This window comes from Amblyraja radiata, chromosome X (genome assembly GCF_010909765.2).
Source record: "Amblyraja radiata isolate CabotCenter1 chromosome X, sAmbRad1.1.pri, whole genome shotgun sequence".
NCBI classification, from domain to species: Eukaryota; Metazoa; Chordata; class Chondrichthyes; order Rajiformes; family Rajidae; genus Amblyraja; species Amblyraja radiata.
The window spans coordinates 11,922,751-11,944,658 of NC_045999.1; the positions used below are offsets into that span (position 1 = coordinate 11,922,751).

Here is a 21,908-nt window from a genome sequence, read left to right on the forward strand (position 1 = left end):
CGGGACACTTCTTCAGACCCTTTTAAATACAAATCTTGCCTGGGACACACATTCAACAAACAAATACAAAATAAAGCACTTCACCGCCTGCAACATATACAGAAAATGACAGCAAAACTCAGCATTTCAGGCAGCACCAGCAGAAAGAAACAAAGTCAATGTTCATGTCGGAATCCCTTCATGAGAAGATTGATTCTCAGATTTATAGAATTTTTGTTTTCTGCACTGTGACAAAATATTGCAGTGTCTTAAACACTTGTATATTGTTTCTTTTAGGCATATAAGGCACAGCAGAGTCTGTGCCTTATATGCTGCGTGCAAATACCAGTTAAGGCTGTATGATAATGCATAAACAACAGCAGTGCAGAGAACATCACCCCCAATTAGTATAGATCAGCAGAAAGTAGCAATCACAAGATTATTTGTGCAAAAGATCACAGCAACTGTTTGAAAGCTGAAATACTAACATCAGACATGGTCCTGATGATGGAGTTGTGGCTCTTCACTGCCCCCATTGCACTGAATACCTGAAAGACAAACAGGAGAAATGTCACCAGATTTTTGCTTCAGTTGGCTCAGCTAACCCCACCAACACCTTGGTCCCTCATCTCACTCTTGACTCTACCCCAATCCCAATTTATATTTGACAAAACACACCCACTGTGCCCCCACACGTCATTAAATAGACCATTCAGCCCATGACAGTTGTCATTATATTCCCATTCCCACAATCTACACTCTCTTTCATAGTCATCTAGTTCCCAACTATAACTGGGACAATTCAGAGGCCAATTAATCTACTGGGGTGCAGAGAAAACTGAAGCACCCTAGAGGAAATCACCAATCACAGCATAAAGTCCACACAGGCAGAAGCTGGAGCAAAGAGGCAGAAGTCCCTCTTATGCCCGAGGGAGCTGCAGATGCTGGTTTACACCGAAGATAGACACAAAATGCTGGAGTATCTCAGCAGGACAGGCAGCATCACTGGAGAGAACGAATGGGTGACATTTCAGGTCGAGACCCTTCTTCAGACTGAAGAGCCTTGACCCGAAATGTCACCCATTCCTGCTCTCCAGAGACGCTGCCTGTCCCGTTGAGTTACTTCAGTATTCTGTGTGTGTCATTGATTAAGCTCATCTTGTCTTCTCCATCCTGCAAGATCCTATGTCCTTCCCAAACCCACAGAACCATGCACCACTCCTTGGCACTAGCTCCTCAATATCCTTGCCAACCCCAACTCGCCCACTCTACCGATCTTACTCCCTCAACTGCCCCAGGCCAATCCACCCAGTCCCCCCCCCCCCCCCCGATTGGATCCAACTGCTTAATTACTCATCATTCTGCCACCCACACACACATTCACTCAAGGACGTCTCCTTCATCTCTTCCTCCTGCCCACACCGCAGTGTCCCAGCCTCTTGTCTATCTCTCCTCAGTCAGTCTCAAAATGCGGGAGTAACTCAGCATCTCTGGAGAGAAGGAGTGAGACCCTTCTTCAGATCATTCCTTCTCTCCAGAGATGCTGCCGGTCCCGCTGAGTTACCCCAGCATGTTGTGTCTATCGTCGGTTTAACCCAGCACCTGCAGTTCCTTCTCTCCTCAGTGTCGAGCTTTCAACCCCGAGCAGTACCTACCTCCGGCGAGGCTTCTCCCGCCCCCGACCTCCTGCTCCGGCGAGGACACGGCGCTCGGATCCCTGGCTCCTGCAGCGGACCCGTTACCCTTTGAATGACCCTCACGCCGCTCGGCCCCCCTCCCCTAGCTCTCCCCGCCCCCTCATCCGCCCATGTGCTGCCCGGCACCCGGGCGTCAAGGGCACGGCCACTGCGGCCTCGCCGCTTGGGCTGCTCCGCGGCGGTTGTCCAGCCACAGGGAAGCCCCTAACCTTAGGGAAGCGCCCAGGCTCGCGTACTCGACCCCGGCTGCATCATCGCCCCCGCCCCCGGGCCACTCACCACCTTCCTCCACAGTCCCGCCCCCGCCCCGGGCCACTCACCACCTTCCTCCACAGTCCCACCGCCGCCATCTTGGCGCTGCGTTGTTCCAACCCGCAGCTCCTGGTCACCACAGGCCCCTGGTCGCGCCAATCACAGTACCCGGCCCGCCTAAAGCCCGCCCTCTCCTCTCACCAATAGGACCACTCCACTGCCAATCACAGGGCCCAGCCCAATGCCCGCCCTCCACAGCACCATTGGACCATTCCAATGCCAATCACGGGTTCCGTACCTCCAAAGCCCGCCCCCCCCCGTATCCCCATAGGGCCAGTCCACTGTCAATCACAGGATTCCGCCTTTAACCCGCCCTCAAGTGTCGCCATTGGATCAATCCACTGCCAATCTTAGGGCCCGCCCCCCCCAAAGCCCAATCCAGCCCAATGCCCGCCCTCCCCAGCACCATTGGACCAATGCACTGCCAATCACGGGTTCCGTACCTCCAAAGCCCGCCCCCCGTATCCTCATAGGGCCAGGCCACTGTCAATCACAGGATTCTGCCTAAGTATCGCCATTGGACCAATCACAGCCCCCCCCCCCGAAAGCCCTCCCTCCCCTGTCATCAATAGGTCAATCATAGGATCCAGCCCTAAGCCCGCCTCCTCCATCCAATGGATGGGTCGACTGGGATTGTATTCACTGGAATTTACAAGGATGAGACGGGATCTTATCGAAACATATAACATTCTTAAGGGATTGGACAGGCTAGATGCTGGAAAAATGTTCCCGGTGTTGGGGGAGTCCAGAACCAGGGGTCACAGTTTAAGGGAATTCTCTGCCATAGAAGGCAATGGATGTATATCTTTATTGTCATTTTCCTGAGTACTCACATACCCAGAGGAAACAAAAAAACGTTGCTCAACCAGTGTCCATTCAGTGTGCAGTAAAAAATAAAGCTCGAAGATAGACACAAAAAGCTGGAGTAACTCAGCGGGACAGGCAGCGTCTCTGGTGAGAAGGAATGGGTGACATTTCGGGTCGAGACCCTTCTTCAGACTGGTTAGGGATAATGGAAACGAGAGATATAGACGGTGATGTGGAGAGATAAAGAACAATGAATGAAAGATATGCAAAAAAGTAACAATGATAAAGGAAACAGGCCATTGTAAGCTGTTCGTAGGGTGAAAATGAGAAGCTAGTGCGACTTGGGTGGGGGAGGGACAGAGAGAGAAGGAATGCCGGGGCTACCTGAAGTGAGAGAAATCAATATTCATACCACTGGGCTGTAGGCTGCCCAAGTGAAATATGAGATGCTGTTCCTCCAATTTGCGTTTAACCCCACTCTGACAATGGAGGAGCCTGAGGACAGAAAGGTCTGTGTAGGAATGGGAAGGAGAATGAAAGTGTCCAGCAACCTGCTTCAGGCAGACTGAGCGAAGGTGTTCCGCGAAACGATCGCCCAGTCTGCGTTTGGTCTCGCCGATGTACAAGACTTCACATCTTGAACAACGGATACAGTAGATGAGTTTTGAGGAGGTGCAGGTGAACCTCTGCTGAACCTGTCGGGGTCCCTGGACAGGGTCAAGGGAGGCGGTCTAGCGACAGGTGTTGCAACTTCTGCGGTTGCAGGTGAAGGTACCTGGGGAGGGGGTGGTTTGGGTGGGAAGGGATGAGTTAAGCAGGGAGTTGTGGAGCGAACGGTCATTGCAGAAGGCGGAAAGGGGTGGAGATGGGAGGATGTGACTAGTGGTGGGTTCCTGTTGGAGGTATGCGACGGCTGATGGGGTGAAAGGTAAGGACTAGGGGGACTCTGTCCCTGTTGCTACTAGGGGGAGGGGCAGCAAGGGCAGAGCTGCAGGGATCCATCCAATATTCATCCATTCTCGTCCTCACCCACTGTAGCTTCTGTTGCAGCAAATTGTACTGGGAGTCATCACGTTACTGGCCTCATTATCAACCCTGCCTCAATCTGAAGGTGCTGGACTGGTCCCGCTACAGAGTCATGCACATGCTAGAATTTTGAGTTAAATAACAGTGTTGGAGGACTCACTTTGAGAAAGGATGACTCGAAACTGGTGGAATTCTGTGCCTCAGAGAGAGGTGGAGGCAGGTTCCCTGGATGATTTCAAGAGAGAGCTAGATAGGGCTCTTAAAAATAGTGGAGTCAGGGAATATGGGGAGAAGGCAGGAACGGGGTACCGATTGGGGATGATCAGCCATGATCACATTGAATGGCGGTGCTGGCTCGAAGGGTCGAATGGCCTACTCCTGCACCTATTGTCTATTGAAATGTTGGCTGTCCATTTCTTTCCACAGATGTTGCCTGACCCGCTGAGTTCCTCCAGCACTTTGTATATTTCATTACACATTTGGTCCTGCGAGATTGGTCCGCCTTCAGGCTCTGAATGCTCTCAAATAAACAAGAACAATCCCATGGCAATATTTAAGCAGTAGATGCAAAAAACTGCAGATGCTGGAATTTTGAGCAAAATACCGACTCGAGTCAGAAGAAGGGTCCCGACCTCAAAACAACGAGTCCATTTTCTCCACAGCTGTTGTCTGACTGGCTGAGTTCCTCCAGTACTTCGTATTTTGCTTTAAACAGGCGAGTTCTTATAGTGACAGAGAAGGGCGACATTTAACTTTTCTGGGCTATGCAGACCTGTCCCATTTCCATGGATCTCATTTCCTTCTCCCTAGTACGCAGTAGTACCACACCATTGCCAAAGCAGACAGTGAAATTGTGGGCACATTACTTCTTGCAGTGCAGTCCTATAATTTCGCAACAGGTGAACGTAGCAGTGGGGGTTTCCCACTATGGTGTTAACAACTCACCTGTGCTGCAAACCTACCGCAGAAGCTTCGATCGCCCCGGTGCGAGGGCTTTGACCACCGGCTACGGGAGTTTCGATCACCCCGACTGCGGATTGTTCGACTGCCCCGACCGCGGGAGAATAAGGAGGGTGGAAGAAGATTGGACTTTATTGCCTTCCATCACAATGAGGAATGTGGGGAATCTGCTGTGGTGGATGTTTATGTTAACTTTTATGTAGTTGTGTGTCTTGTTGCTTTTTTTTAGTATGGCTGTATGGTAATTCGAATACCACTGTACCTTAATTGGTACACGTGACAATAAAAGACCTTTGAACCTTTGAAATACCGTAAAGCTAATCGGCACAAAGTGAGCCAGTCAGCCCATAACCAAAGCTCTTTAAAAGCTCTTCCAGCCTGGTTCTCCTCATTTCCTAGTTGCTCAGTCTGATGAAGGGTCTAGACATCAAACGTCACCCATTGCTCTTCTCCAGAGATGCTGCCTGACCCGCCGAGTTACTCCAGCATTTTGTATCTATCTCCTAATTCCGCCCTTTTTAGAATATATCCAGTTGTGTTTTGAAAGTCACTACGGAATCGGGAGGCAGCTCAAATGTCAGTGAAGCATCACTCTCTGCGAGCTCAATGCGTTTTACGCACACTTTGATAGGGAGAACATAGTACTTTTGGAATTCCAAAAATACTATGTACAAACGCCATTAAAAAGGACACGGAGTCGGCTTGCTGTCAGTAGGTAGTTACAGCATTCGTGGCGTTACAGCATTCGTGGCGTTACAGCACCCGAGCCCCCATTCGCCGTGATGGTATTTCGGTCAGTCACAGAGGCCGACGTCAGAAGATCCTTCAGAGGGGTAAACCCTTGGAAAGCGCCTGGACCTGATGGAATACCCGGGCGTGTTTTAAAGACCTGTCCGGACCAACTGGCTGGAGTTTTTACGGACATTTTCAATCTTTCAATTCTGAGGTCTGAGGTTCTCACCTGCTTTAAAAGGGCATCAATAATACTGGTGCCCAAGAAGAGCAAGGTGACGTGCCTCAATGACTATCGACCAGTGGCACTTACGTCTGTGGTGATGAAGTGCTTTGAGAGGCTGATCATGGTGCAAATCAACTCCTACCTCGACAAAAACCTGGACCCACTGCAGTTCGCTTACCGCCACAACTGATCAACGGTGGATGCGATCTCATTGGCTCTCCACTCTGCTCTGGACCACTTGGACAACAAAAACTCATATGTCAGGCTGTTATTCATTGACTACAGCTCGGCATTTAATACCATCATTCCCTCCAAGATGGTTACCAAGCTCTCAGATCTGGGTCTCTGTGCATCCCTCTGCAATTGGATCCTCGACTTCCTCATTCACAGACCAGTCTCTCCGTATTGGTGAAAATGTGTCATCCTCGATAACAATCAGCACGGGAGCACCTCAAGGCTGCGTGCTCAGCCCCCTGCTGTACTCACTGTATACTCATGACTGCATAGCCGGACAAAGTGCGATCTCCGTCATAAAGTTCGCCGGCGACACCACTGATGTGGGACGTATCACTGATGGGGACGAGTCAGAGTATAGAAGTGAGATTGACCGATTGACCAAATGGTGCCAGCACAATAACCTGGCTCTCAACACCAGCAAAACCAAGGAACTGATTGTGGACTTTGGAAGGGGTAGGATGGGGACCCACAGTCCTGTTTATATCAACGGGTCGATGGTGAAAAGGGTTAAGAACTTCACTGGGTCAAGGCTGCAAAAAGTTGTAAACACTGCCCAGTCCATTATCGGCTCTGATCTCCCTACCATCAAGGGGATCCATGGCAGTCGCTGCCTCAAAAAGGCTGCCAGCATCATCAAGGACCCACACCATCCTGGCCACACACTCATCTCTTCGCTGCCATCAGGTAGAAGGTACAGGAACCTGAAATCTGCAACATCTAGGTTCAGGAAAAGTTTCTTCCCCACAGCCATCAGACTATTAAACATAACTTCAAACAAACTCTGAACTATAACAGCATATTTCACTTTATCCGTTTATTTATGTGTGTATATATATATATATATTCTATGGTATATGGACACATTGAACTGATCTGTATTTATGCCTACAATATTCTGTTGTGCTGCAGCAAGCAAGAATTTCATTGTCCTATCTGGGACACATGACAATAAACTCTCTTGACTTGACTTGCTCTCTGCCACCCTTCTAATGTGTTCCAGACTATTTACAATTTACTGTGTAGAAGGACTGTTTATCACTGGTAGTTATTTTGTCAATTACTTATGTTCTCCAGTAAGTGACTCTGCCTGACTTCCTTTCTCGAGGAGATGAAGCAGTTTACTTCCAATTGCCTGCTTCATCATTAATAGATAGAACTGCAATCAATTGGCATTGAGTTTCTGATGACATAGACTGTGGTATTAACATTTTACCTAATGAAAATTAAATCACTTTGATCTGTAGATGCTTAACTCCTTCCTGCCTTGGCCAGAAGGCAGAGAAAGTACAATTATTTGTGAACGGCGCAGTTGGTAGAGGTGCTGCCTCACAGCGCCAGTGACCTGGGTTTGATTCTGACCTCAGGTGCTGACTGTGTGGAGTTTGCACATTATCCCCATCCGGCACTCTGTCTTTCTCCTGCATCCACTGATGTGCGGGTTTTTGTAAGTTAATTAGTCTCCGTAACTTGCCCCTCGTGTGTTGGGAGTGGATGAGAAAATGGGATAACAGAGCTAGTGTGAATGGATGATCGATGGTCATCGTGGACTCAGTGGGCCTAAAGGCCTATTTCCAGGCTGCATCTCTTTAAAAAATGTTTAATGGTGGTTATGGAGATTTACAAATCTTTGAGACAACTGGTATATAAGTGTACTAATGCCTTGAATATAGTTTAGTGTTTAGTGTTAGGGTAGTTTAATGTCAATAATTGATATAAAAGTTGTCCTTGTTTTAACATTTCAAAAGATGCGCCGTAAACATCCTTACCAGTAAGTTTGGTATGGAATCACGTTTTTCTCAAGGAGGTGTCACATTCTGATAGACCAAACCATCTTCTGATTGTGACTTATCAGCAAGTTAAAGTCCAATGATAAAGATTATTCTGTTCAACCCTGGGTTCAGTACTTTTTGTGATTATACTGAAAACCACAGCACATGTTTTAAACAGCACAATCTACTTCAGAGCTCTCAGTGATACTGAATCCGGTAAGAAAAAGGTAACAGGCAGTTCAAACCATAAGATAAACACAAAATGCTGGAGTAACTCAGTGGAATCGGCAGCATCTCTAGATAGAAGGAATGGGTGACGTTTCAGGTCGAGACCCTTCTTCAGTCTGGTGTCTATCAGTGTGGTGTGCCTATCAGGAGAAATGTAAAGATAGGTGTTTCCATACAGAAGGTGGTGATTATCTCAAACAAGCTACCAGAAGAGTTGGTGGAGGCAGATATAGTTACATCAATTAAAAGTCATTCAGACAGGCACTTAGATAGAAAGGGTGTAGAGAGATACGACATTAAAGGAGGCAAATTTAATGAGCATAGATAGAGCTGAAATTCTAGGATCTTTATTCTTGTACTCCAATCCGCTTATTAAGATTAACGCAGAGTTTGCTGAAACAGTTTATGAGGCACACAGCCCTACTGCTTTCAAAGGCTGGATCTTGGAGGCATATATTTAAGCTATGTTATTTACATTTTCCTCAGGGACCTTGTCAAAAGCTCAGCATGTTTCACAACACTCAAAAGCCCGGGGAATAGGCGCTAGCCCCAGAGTAATCAAGGATCACAATTTGAAATTCGAAAAGACTCAGAAGACAACATAGATTATCTTTGGAAATTAAACGCCATGGTGGGAAATACTCAGAGCTCTATGGCTCGAATGATTCAATTCAATGATTCAATGACTTGCGATTCATGTTGAAAACAAAACCAATGCCTTACATCTGAGTTTTAAACATTAATCGCAGTGATTCTGATGAAAGGTCGCAACCAAACTGTTAACAATCCCTATTCCAGGCGTACACTAGCCCTATCCCCGAACTCTATCTCTGCTACATTGACGACTGCATCGGTGCTACCTCCTGCACCCATGCAGAACTCACTGACTTTGTTAACTTTACTACTACTTTCCATCCTGGACTCGAATTTACTTGGACCATCTCTGAAATCTCCCTACTGTTCCTTGATCTCACCGTCTCTATCACAGGAGATAGACTATCGACTGACATGTCTTAAAAACCCACTGACTCCCACAGCTATCACCCTGCTTCCTGCAAAGACTCTATTCCCTACTCATAATTCTCCGTCTACACCGCATCTGCGCCCAAGATGAGATGTTCCATACCAGGACATCTGATGTTCCTTATTTTTTAGGGATCGGGGGTTCCCCTCTTCCATCATGGATGAGGCCCTCACTAGGGTCCCCTTGATATCTCACAGCTCCGCTCTTACTCCCCCTCCCCCCAGGCGTAACAGGGACAGAGTCCTCCCAGTCCTCACCCTTCACCCCATCAGCCGTTGCATAGAGCACATAATCCTCCTGCATTTTTGCCACCTACAACGGGATCCCACCACTAGCCACATCTTCCCATCTCCACCCCTTTCCGCTTTCCTGAGACCGTTCCCTCCGCAACTCCATGGTTAACTTGTCCTTTCCCACCCAAACCACCCCCTCCCCAGGTACTTTCCCCTGCAACCACAGGAGACACAACACCTGTCCCTATATCTCCGCCCTTGACTCCGCCCAAGGACCCCGACAGTCCTTTCAGGCGAGGCAGAGGTTCACTTGTATCTCCTCCAACCTCATCTACTGTATCTGCTGTTCAGGGTGTACTCTCCTATATATCGGCGATACCAAGCGCAGGCTCTGCGATCGTTTCGCTGAACACCTCCGCTCAGTCTGCCTTAACCTACCTAATCTCCCGGTTGCGAAACACTAACTCCCCCTTCCGTTCCCACACTGACCTTTCTGTCCTGGGCCTCCTCCATTGTCAGAGTGAGGCCCAGTGCAAATTGGAGGAACAACAATGTTTCTCATGTTTCTCTTAGGCAGCTTACAACTCAACGGTATGAATATTGACTTCTCTAACTTCAAGTAACCTTTGTGTTCCCTCTCTCTCTCTCCATTCCTCCCCCCTTTCCAGTTCTCCAACTAGTCTAACTGTCTTCATTTACATTTTATCTCTGTTTGCTTTGTTGTTACCTTCTCCTAGCTAACAATGATCTATTCTATATTTTCCTTGATCTTCACCTCTTTTGGCTCGTTTTTACACCTCACATTTTCGTATCTCTGTATCTCGCTCTCCCAATTCAGTCTGAAGAAGGGTCACGACCTGAAACGTTACCCATTCCTTCTAACCAGAGATGCTGCCTGTCTCGCCGAGTTACTCCAGCATTTTGTGTCTATAAACTATTTGCTTCTACAAATTCTTCCCAGCCTGCTGACTATATCTAAAATTTCAGTTTTGATTTCACATTGTCAGCATGCCATGGTTTGCTTTTGCATATATAGTGGTATTTTATTTCTGCAGCATTCTTCAGGAAACATTAAATGGTTTGGTATTGCAGGTCATCTTATATGAATATATTGCTCACCAGGGTTTTGAAATACAACAGAGACAACAGATACAAATCACATGTACACCTGATCACAAACTGTGAATAGTTGGTGCATTTCAGTTAAATTATCAAACTTTAACAGATCCGTAGTGCATTAATTACTACATTAGTCAGTACAGTGATAGTGCAAGGGTTTAGAAGCTTTAAGAACTGATCAACAGGTGCACTTGTATGCTGGATGCGAGATGGTAAAACCCAATTCAACGCAGCAAGTTATATATCATCCCTGGTGATAAGGTCTGGCTTTTTAATGGCTTTCTGCGGCAAATATTCCACCCACGTAGAAATGTGCAGAAAACAGTCTGCAGAGGGTTCGGCCATTTCTTTGGTTTCCGTAACAGTTTCATGGTAAACGCACGTTGGCTCTGGTGTCTGTATTAATCAGTGGCTTCAGTTTGAGTATTGCTCAGGTTTCTGGAGGTAGCAGCGACTATTATCAGAGGTGATTGGCTTATTTCACAGCCCTTGGCATCGTTTTGGTTTTTGTAATGACATCAGCAGCCTTGCTCTTCAGCTCTCTGCATCCTTTTAAAAGTTCTACACATTAAAATAAGAAGCATCCGTATTCAAAATAAATGGAGGCGAAAAATTCAAAGAAAATACGTAAATAAATTACAAATACAAAATCTTAATTAGTTGTTAGAAATTAAAATTGCACAGTGGATGAAACAAGTCAAGAGGACTCTTACCAAAAAACTGTTCAGAAGCTTTATCAGTCTGAGTTTGCTGCATTGGTTTCAGTTCCCAGTAACTGTCCTCAACCCATTTTGTCGGACTGACCGATACATGGATAGGACGAATGCTGTCAATTTCTGAAAATAAAGAACTTGCATCTCTGTAAATAATTTTCACAACGTGAAGATATTCCCCAAGTGAATTGCTCTTAATGAAGTATTTATGAAGTGTGAAAATTGTCTGTCATAGAATCTTACAAGGCCCTTCATCCCAACTTGCCCACACCAGCCAACATGGCTGCACTAGTCCCACCTGCCTGCGTTTGGCCTGTATCCCTCTAAACCTGTCCTATCCATGTACCTGTCTAAATGTTTCTTAAGTGTTGCGATACTACCTACCTCAACCATCTCCTCCATTATCTATGATAATGTGGTAAATAGGACATAATGTTCACAATGCAACCCGAGTTATCGGCTGAGATGACACATTAAAAAATATACGGACTGTGCATGTTTGAGGTAGATATATTTACTGGCCTTGATATGGGAGAAAAATACATGGGTTGAAACCCTTGCAGTCACATGGAGAACGTGAAAACTCCACACTGACAGGATCAATACAGGGTCGTTGGAGCAGCAGCACTAATACTTCACCACTATGCTGCTCTTGGGTGGACAAGAGCAGGCAAAGAGGTAAAAAGCATTTACATATTTGTTTATTTCCTGTCATAATGTTTTTCATTATAAATTCATAACTACAAAATTGGTTGATGGGGATCAAGCAGCCTCAGAATTAATTCAGTACAAAAACTGTAACCTTGCTCCAAGCTTCAAAGGAGAAGCTAACATTTTCTTAACAATTATACCTGTGATAAAAAGACAATGCATGGGCAAAGTGGTTAATTTTGCCACTTAATGATTAATTAAATGTACACAAGCAGATCAAGTGTTAAGCACATAGAATGGCATAATAAAAGTTACTTTTGCTTTTGCTTGCTTTTGTTGCTTTTGACCCTGTATACATTTTAAAAAGTTGCAAAAAGCCCATGATGGTATCTGTGAAGATAGCAACTAAATCAAGGTTAGAGGCAGTTTAAAGTCACGCACACAATCGTGCATCTCATGCCCATTTCAGCATTATTTCAGATTATTCGAGCATCTTTGTCATTATGTTTCATGAAGAAGATACACTCTGAGTGATGCCACATCCCATATGTGGTTCTAACTGTAAACCTGATAATCTCTGACTCTGGTAGTCAGACATTGTTGCCTTCAACCACCTTCTTAAAACTGTCTTTGGGCAAGATTATTTCAGACTGATGTCTGAAGAAGGGTCTCGACTCGAAACATCATCCATTCCTTCTCTCCAGAGATGCTGCCTGGCCCGCTGAGTTACTCCAGCATTTTGTGTCTATCTTCGGTTTAAACCAGTATCTGCAGTTGCTTCCTACACAAACATCCTGGTAAATCTATTCTGCATCCTTTCCAATTTAATGATATCTTTCCAATGGCTGGATGTCCTGAACTGCACACAGGACTCCAAGTATGTTCTCATCAATGACTTGTACAACTTTTGTACTCGGTACCCTTCCGGATGAAGACAAATGTGCCAAATACCTTCTTCAGCACCTTATCCACCTGTCTCACCCGATAACCACGCACCTGTACTAGATGTCTCCCTTCTTCAACACTCTCCGGGGCTCTACCATTTGCTGTGCAAGTACTGCCCTGGTTCGACCAAAGTACAACACCTCTCACTTGCCACAGTTAATTCCATTTGGCATTCCTTGGCCCACCTTCCCAACTAATCTAGATACCGTTGTAAATAGATATCCTTCTTCACTGGCCACTGTCACCAATTTTGATGTCATTTTCAAATTTACTAACAGTATTCACCACATTGTCATCCAAATTGTAAATGTATATAACAAAAACCAGCCTCCAATCAGAAAGACAACTCTCTCCAACTACCCAACAAAGAAGTTGCCAGATTTGAGCGTCTGAGCTATAGGCAGATGTTGAGCTGGAAAGGACTATATTCTTTGGAGTGATCTTATAGAGGTATATAAGATCACGAGGGGAATAGATAGAGTGACTGTGCAGAGTATTTTACTCAGAGCAGGGGAATCAAGAACCAGAAGGTATAGGTTTACGGTGAGAGGAAACATTTAATAGGAACCCGAGGGGCTTCACACTCAGGGTGGTGGATATATGGAACATAACAAAACTTACCCTTTTAATTTGGTTAAGTAGGTAACAGAGCTAGAGAACATTTCACAGAAGTAGAATCGCCAATTAAGTAATTTGGGAGTAAAATCATAACCAGGATGGCACGTGTGAAATCCAGACTGGCAAAGCACATAGAATATAGAACAGTATAGCACAGGGAAAGGCCCTTCGGCACACTATGTGCTCAACATGCATGATACAAAGTTAAGTTGCTCTGCCTGCACGTGATCCATATCCCTTCATTCTGAATCATTAACAGTTTAGTTCGGCCCATGTTTCAGTTTGCGTACTCACTTTACTGGAGTGAAAATGCCATTTAAATTACGATCAAACCAAAAAGCACTATCAAACCTTTCAGAGAATCATCAATGTCTTTACAGAGTCGGTACAAATCACTGCCCCTTCCTGACACTCTCTCTCCTGTGAATAGAACAGAACAGAAACAGTTCTCAAGTGCTCAGATTCTTTTAATTTCATCAAAAATAAAGGTATGGAAAAAGACAATGGATGCAACTTAAAAACTTTAAAGCAAAGAAAAGGAAATATCTTAAGTATCACTGTAACACTTGATAACTGCGAGTGCATCAAAAACATTTATCTTTAATTTTTCACTTGGAACAGCTGACAGAACAGGATGGATTGTTTTCAGATTCAAGACCAAAAAGTTATAATTCCCCAATTAATTTTACAATGATGCGCCATTACTCCAGAGCCTGAGATGTAGGGAGAGATTATGCAAGCTAGGACTTGAAGCGCAGGAGGCTAAGGAATTACCTTTTAGAGGTGTATATGAGGAGAATAGATATGGTGAATACACAAGAGTCTTTTCCCAAGGTCGCGGAATCAAGAACCAGAAAACATAGGTTTAAGGACGTAGGAGAGAAGAAAAATGTAATAGGGACCCGAGGTGCAACATTTTCACTCAGAGCGTAGAGGGTATATGGAACAAGATGTCAGTGAGTTGAGGCAGGTGCGTATAGGAAATGTTCAGAGGGATATGGGCCAAATACAGGCAAATGGCACTATCTGACACCATCGGAAATCAAAAAGAACTGAGCACCATGGAGAGAAAATATAGACATTATTTATTAAATTATTTCTTAGTATCTTAGATCTCCTTTTAACTTTGCAACTTGGTGGGCTGCTAGAAAATATTAAGAAATCAATCATAATCATAAACAGCCTGGTTTTCATGAAGGTGGGAGTTGGCTGATAAGATATTTCATGAGATTTTGAATTTTTTTAAGGATGAAGAAAAGAGTTTGGATAATGTGGACCCAGCAAATACAGTGTATTTGGATTTCTAGGCATTTAATAATATCTAATTAAAGGTTAGTACATGAGTTTAGCGGATTCTTTATTGTCATTGACAGAGAAATGGCCAACTAAAGAAAACAGATGGTGGGGATAAAAGGGCCATTTTTCAGATCGGCAATTCTTAACTAATACTATAATCGTGTGGTCACAACTTTGCTGAGAGTATTAAGATAGATAAACTATAAACTTACAAGGACACAAAGAGCATTCAAAAGAAGTATGGATAAGTTAAGTGAATAGCCAAGAACTTGATCGATAGGAATTATGTTGTAAATTGTGAAATTATACACTTTGGAAGGAAGAAATAAAAAAAAAAAGATAATTAAATAGAGACAACAAAATGTAGAAAAAGGATCGGTGGGTGAGGGGGTGGAAGTGTTTGAAATACAAAGAGCTAGCATGCAGGTACAGCAATTACAGAGGAAGGTTAATGAAATCTGTAAGGGGCATGGAGGATAAAAATATATTGAAGTTCTGATGCAAATTTACAGGGTGCAAGGGAGACACCCTCCGTGAGTACCGAATAGTTTTAGTCTCCATACATAAGGAATTATATTCTTGTTTTTGCAAGTAGGTTCATTCCTTGATGGAAGGTATTGATGTATCAAGAGAGGCCTGATAGGATAGGAGGTTGTGCCCTTACGCAATAGTTTTGAAGAATGAGAGGAAAAACAAAAAGAATTGAGGGAGATCACCATGATGGATGCTGAGAGGATGTTTCTCAACTATGGACATCCAGAACCAGGGTACCTAATTACAAAATAATGGGTGATCCATTTAATTAGATCAGATACAATTACATTGAATAATAGAACGGGCTTGTTGGCCTACTCCTGCTTGTACAAATTCATAAGTTGATAACATCAGAACCATGACAGCAGCATAGCCCAGAAGAACTTAGAGAAGCTATTTGAAAAAAAAGTAGCTCTATTAAAATTGATAGGATGGTTTCAATATTGTGCAAATACAAAATCAATGAGGCTGGCCATTTCTCAGGCCACGCAATTTTTGCAATATTCTTTCAGGCACAAATTTCTGTTGGGATCTGCCATGTGCCATTGCTGCATGTGTAAAAATGATAGGGCTAGAGGCAGCATATGTAGAGGGAAATAGATTGACAACGTATCATGTCGAGATCCTTCCTCAGACTGTTTGGAGTAAGGAGGAGAAAGCCGGAATGGAGAGGCAAAGCCGAATGGAGGGATGTGGGTGGAAGGGGACGGGGTAGGGGAAAGAGGACGGGATAAAAGAGGAATTTTGGACTCAGGAATAGGAGATGAGGATACGAAGAGAAAAGGAGCAGGGTGACTGGTTGTGGGAGAAATGTGCGTGAACCAAAGCTGTGGGTGGTGGCAGGTGAAAGAGAGGTACATGGGTGGGTGGGGGGGGGGGGGGTATTACTTAAAATTGAAGAATTCAATGCTCATAATGTTGGGTTGTAAGGAACCCCAGTGGAATATGAGATGTCTCTGAAAGGAAAGATTGTGCGATAGGAAGATGCACCAGCTGGATTGTTGTTACATAGAACAGTAATGATTCTGTGGGCTGAATGACTTCCTTTAAAATTGTAAGTATTCTGCAATTCTGTGAACACTTAGGCCATGAAAAAGTTAAAAAAAATTAATGTTCTCAAAAATACATTCATGCATTAAAAATAAATGTAAATAATGAGATTAAATAGGTGTTTTTTTTTAGTTTTTTTTAAAATAAATTGAATTATCTTGCAGCTAATGCCTCCTTATCATTTGAATGGGGATTGCTGTGCTTGGTCAGCAGGCAGGTTTCCACCCCAAGACTCGGGAAAGCTGCAGAACATTGTGCTTTCCTGTTGGAACTCTGCAATGAGCGAACTGCTGATCGCGGCAGAGCAGAAAATGCTCATCCCCCATAGAAAACGCACACCCCCACAGAAATACAGATTTCCGTCACTGGTATCATGCTTTAGTCGGATACCAGTGATGGTAATCTGCATTTGAGTGGGAATGTGAAGATAAACACTGATGTTCCTGCTGGCATTAGGGAAGAACAACTGCATAAATATCTTAAAACAGAAACTTCTATTGTTTACAGTTTCTCAAATTACTCACCATCTAATATCTTTATGTTTGGGAACATGTCTAGTATAGTGTTCAGATATGATGTATTCATACACACTGAAAACAAAGGATTTAGAGTCACATCTTTCTGTAGAAATATTTATGATGCATGTCCCAGTGCTTTACAACATTGACAACGTGTTAACTTTGAGGTAGCAATTTTGCTGTCCTTTAAAAGCGGTTTAATATCCCAGATAATATATATGCTGCATTTACAGGAACCATTACATGGTGACTAAATAGCTTTAAATGGATTTGCCCTTTCTTTAACCTTGCAACATTACATTCTGCCAAGACACCATAAATAATGGAAAACATAGGATTTATTCTGTGTCTTTGAACTATTGCTGTTCCGCCACATACTCGGGCCAGAAATTAACCTAATTCTTGTCTAATTATCGCATTTCCTTCAAGGATGAACAGAATTAGTGCATTTTTACAACCTTGGGATGTTTCCAAGTGCCTTACTTTCAATGAGGTTCTCACTATTCGGTTACACAAAAGCATGAATCTATTTTATATGCAAGCTCCCATGAACATCAATGTGATAAATGATTTTAGTAATGTCAATTGAGGGATGAATATTAGCCTAAGCATAAGAGAATTCCCTTGTAGGAGTACCATGGGATTTTTTACATCCAGGCAGAAGCCAACTCATTGGTTATTACTTCATCTTAAAGACGGTTTATTCGACAATCGAGAATTCCCTTACTATCGGTCTTGTTAGTGTTGGAATAACAGTCTGAATTCTATGCTCAAAGCTTTGTAGAAAGGTTTAAATTCAAAGCTTCTGACCTGAAAAGTGAAGGTATGAATCAAGCCACAGCTAAGAGAAAGAGTTACCTGGATTACTAAAGCTGCAAACTGTATCTTTCAGTCGAATCGTATCCAGATTCTTCAGCTTGGTTATTGAACGAAGTGCATCCACACTAAAGAGCAATGCACAGAAACGGAGATAGGTGAGATATCCAAAACTGCTGCAACTACTAACATTGGAAATTCTGTCACACAGGATACTGCAAACAAGTTTTCAACACTAACCTGCTGATTAGGTTTCCTGCCAAATTGAGGTTCTGCAGATTTTCACAGGAGTACAGAGGATCTGGAATAGAAATTAAATGTGGAAAATACTAACAAAGGGAAAAAGTAGAGGGTAAAGAATGTGATTTTTTTCCATAAGATATTAACATTCTTCAAGGCAGAGGAGAAATCTGGAAATTTAAATTACTACCAACTTATCGAAATAAATACAAAAGACAAGTGCAGCCCAATAAGAACATTCTGGCATGAAAAGTAAACCCTGTTTCTCTCTGCACTGACGATTCTGACTAACAAGAGCTTTTCCATCGTTTTATGTGTTTATTTTGTTTCCGACTGAAGGTGGCACCACCACTTCATTTCCAATAGAAGCATAGTGCAGGCGGGTGAGATTTAATATATTTCAAACCCACTTTTATTGGCTGTTTTCCTCAACTGCAAATCAGACCCCCGAGTGCACATCATTTAAACATGCAAAGTGCAAAGTGTAAACTGCATTTTTTTTTAAATGTTGAACTATGAGCTTAAATTCTCTATTGAACATTTGTAAATGAACAGATGAAAAGACCTGAGCTACGTGATACAGCTAAGTGATACTTCAGTGATACTTCAGGGAATAGTCTGAAGAAAGGTCCCAACCTGAATGGTGCATATCCATGTCCTCCAGCGATGCTGCCTAACCCGCTAAGTTACTCCAGCACTTTATTTTCTATGCAAGAGTTACATTATAAGTATTCTCAATGCAATATTTCAACAATAGTATTAATTATTGAAGATGAAGCATCCAAGTTCTTGCGATACAAAAAGCGATACAAACAGAAATATATCAGACAGCGTCTATGGAGAGGGAAACGGTTCACATTAAGATCACTAAATCCGAAGATGAGAGATTTTGTGATTATTTTAATTTAAATTATTTTTAATGATGATGAAGATAGTCACTTTACCGAGATTGGAGATTCTATTGGCTGACAAGTTGAGCACAGTTAGAAGTTTCAGTGATGCCAAGGGCTTGAGGTTTGAGATATCATTTCTCGACAAGTCCAGCCTCTCCAGATTTACACAGTCTCCAATGCATCCAAGATTGCTGATGTCTGCAGCAAGCAACAGCACAAATATTCCTTTATATAATTTTCCTTTCTGCAACTACTCTTGTTAAAAAAAGACACTTGGGTTTATATCATATTTTAAGTTTTACTTTCTAAAAATTGATATTTCCAACTATTGTCAAAAGTACAAAGGAACTAGCCTACAGATGAAGTGTTGGATTGCTGATGGCATTTCACCAGGGAGAAGTGGCTGTGTGATACCAAGAGTTTCTGTCTGAACCGAGGCATTCTAGGGAGCTAGATCACTGTCTAACACTGGCACAATGTGTCAATGGCTTCACTCTAAAATAAAATTTGAGTGTTCCTCTAGATGCAGAGTGAAAGGAGAAAGCACATAACTCTTGGAATGATTTCAAAGTATCAATAGGGTTATTGAACGAGTAAGCTATCTGTTACAGTCTCTACTTTATGGAAAGTCGTGAAGATGGGAGGGAAGAATAGAAGCTAAGTGAAGAGAATGTCAAAAAGAAAGGGACGAAAGGGGGGAAGTATAGTGAAGAGAGCTGTGGGAAACATAATGGACTAAAATACCAGGTCTGCTCACATATGGATACCAAAGTTGCTGTGTTTTTGGTGGGAGAAAGAACCTGCTCTGACCCGAACACACATCATTCATCTGGTCCAGTTATTTAACTATACTTAAAGACAAAATAAATCACATCAATGCAAGTATATGTTGTTTAGAGAATCAGATGGAGCTCTTTTGATCGTTCCTTCAATGCAGTTGCTCAATTAGCTGTGACAAAACAACCAGACTGTTTAGTCAGTTTGGGCCTGGCTATGTGTGGATTCAGTAACCATGTTTGCTTGTAAAATTGGAGTCACTGCACATCAAACAAGAATCCAATTTTGTAAGAGCTCTTTGGAAAGTTATGAAGTGATAAGGTAGTAAAATAACAGCAACTCATCAAATTGACTGACAATATACCAGTAATACATTGAGAGTGATTTTTGCAAGGAACCAAAATGATACGAGACAGTGAGAGAGTGTGAGAAAGAGAGAGAAAGAGTGAGAGTGTGACAGGGACAGACAGAGACAGCAGGTTGCATTTGTTCAAAATAAAACACGGGATTCGACAGCCAGTGTCACCACTCACTCATTTTCGTCAGCTTTAAGAACAAAATAGACTCCAGATCAAACTCCCCAGTGGTCGATTTGAGCAGCTCGACGGTGATCTTGACATCTTCATCCTCTGAAATAACAAAGGAAACGATGATGAGAGATTTTGGAGTGATTGCTGAGCGGGGAGGAGGTCTGTCGCCGGCTCCAGCTCACTCCACTCACCGGCTCTGGCCTTGGGTTCCATCCCACCGTTGCCCGGGCAACGGCCCGAAGCCCGCGGCCTCCTCCGGCGCGCTGCTTACTTGGAGTCGTCTTACCCCTCTAAACCCCCGCTTCCGCTTCTTCCTTGCCCCGTCTCCGGCTCCTCTAGCTCGGCCGCCCCGGGACTACATTAACCAAGCTCCCCGCCGACCCGTCCCCGAGCAACCGTTGCCATGGTCCGAAGCGCGGAGAAGCGGTGGGAGCTCGTCGATGCTCACAGCGAACACAACAAGCGCCAGCGACCAGGTGTAGAGGCCGCCCGGCTCCCCCTAAAACAAAGTCATTTTACAGTTTAATTCAACGTCGTTGCTGTGAAAAACATTCTTTGACAACGTTTAGAAAGATTGCTGAGTAAATAACACTGACTCCCTCAGGACTCCAACGAAAGTTCCAGAAACATTGAATAGGGAGGTTGCACGGCAGTCGAGGTTGCTACGCTACGCCAAGTGGAGTACACGCGGTAAACTGGAGGTAAACACCATTGTTTCCAGCGCATTGGGCCCGTTAAAACCCGCCGAAATAGTCAATTTTTCCGCTGTAAATAATTATGGAAATCGGGGTAGGCGTGAGAGACATTTATCCCACTTCAGAATTCCAAAAGTGAGGAGAAATGACGGTAGATAGAAGCGAGAGCTGAAGGGGCAACAACAGCCAAAGCAAAGATGCTAGAGGAGCGCTCCTCTAGTATCTTTGAGCCAAAGTGCTTGGCGTAGCAATGTTACAAAATTTTGAGATTTCAAAAATCTAGTCTGTAATTTATCCCATCAGATAAAGCATAAAAAAGAAGTTTAATTTGACACCTAATTCACTTTCATATCTTCAGTATTATTTTCATACTCGGAAATTAGCATCTTGTTCCCTATTGCTTTTCCATTGACTTCACACAAAAGCTGTGATCAAGGACAGTCAAAAGCCCATAACTTTCTTAAAAATTAAGAGAACTGAAAGAAATTTTCAGTTATTCTAGATTGAAGCATTCTGAAACAAATATGAAACAATCTTACTTAGATGACTTGAAATTAAAGCATATAATTAGTTAGTTACCTAATTGTAGCTAATTACAAAATTCAATTATAAGATCTAAACATCTATCAATTTCTTAAGAATAGATTAACATTTTTAAATAGCCTAAGTGTCCAAATAACATTCACACAAGAATTCACAATATAACATAATTTTTAAATCTCATTGTCATGGATTTATAGGCCAAATGGAAGGAATTTAATGTTTAATACCTGTAAATTAATGACCATTTAAATCATCTTGCAAGTGGGTTTTTCTGGAACGCGATCATTGGAACGTTGCGGTTTGCGGTGAATTTATACCCCCGTATCGGCAGGAAAAATACTGACGGTTCATATGGGGACTAAATCACCGTTTCGCAACTTAAAATGTGAATTAAAGGCATCTTAAGGACCACTTTTATACATAAAATAGACGGCTTTCTTTTACCTGTCCCGTACCTGAAATCAGACCCCGTTGTCGTCATTGACGGCTTTAGAAGCTGATTTTAAAATGACTCCAGTGCTGAACAGTCGGGCGATTAAAAAAACACAGAACACCCGTCGGAACGATTCTTCAGCAAATATATTCCTGGACAAGGTAGGAAAAAAACGCGTTTTAACCCCGCCCCCCCTCAAAGGCACCAAAATCGCGCACACGGCCAGTGGCAGAATTGCAGCGCCGCTGAAGGTAAGTATTGTAAAATACCTACTTGGCGAACATTGGCCGTGCAGATATCGAGATTA

At 43.4% G+C, this 21,908-nt stretch overlaps 2 protein-coding genes across 6 annotated transcripts in view; both read right to left on the reverse strand.

Moving 5' to 3' along the window:
• Positions 1-2,081, reverse strand: part of idh3a (isocitrate dehydrogenase (NAD(+)) 3 catalytic subunit alpha) — a 30,112-nt gene extending 28,031 nt beyond the window's left edge. The window contains exons 1-2 of one of the 3 annotated variants that reach the window (XM_033014757.1): positions 1,997-2,081; positions 468-527 (exon numbers count right to left, since the gene is read on the reverse strand). In XM_033014757.1, coding sequence (XP_032870648.1) covers positions 468-527; positions 1,997-2,026 — 90 coding nt within the window. In that variant the 5' untranslated portion in view covers positions 2,027-2,081. The other 2 variants (XM_033014758.1, XM_033014759.1) reach the window with 2 other exon arrangements.
• An 8,166-nt stretch (positions 2,082-10,247) lies between these two features.
• Positions 10,248-20,626, reverse strand: lrrc61 (leucine rich repeat containing 61). 3 transcript variants are annotated; one of them, XM_033014861.1, is made up of 9 exons: positions 20,450-20,626; positions 19,934-20,029; positions 18,675-18,821; positions 17,731-17,791; positions 17,533-17,618; positions 16,681-16,746; positions 13,628-13,696; positions 11,063-11,185; positions 10,248-10,910 (listed from the first exon to the last, which is right to left on the reverse strand). In XM_033014861.1, exons 2-9 carry the CDS (start codon positions 19,935-19,937, stop codon positions 10,825-10,827), a joined length of 642 nt encoding a protein of 213 aa, XP_032870752.1. In that variant the 5' UTR covers positions 19,938-20,029; positions 20,450-20,626; the 3' UTR covers positions 10,248-10,824. The 3 variants fall into 3 exon arrangements, with proteins under 3 accessions (XP_032870752.1, XP_032870751.1, XP_032870753.1); XM_033014860.1 differs by lacking the exon at positions 20,450-20,626 and adding an exon at positions 20,122-20,350; XM_033014862.1 differs by lacking the exons at positions 18,675-18,821; positions 20,450-20,626 and adding an exon at positions 20,122-20,350.
• Between the last annotated feature and the right edge of the window lie 1,282 nt (positions 20,627-21,908).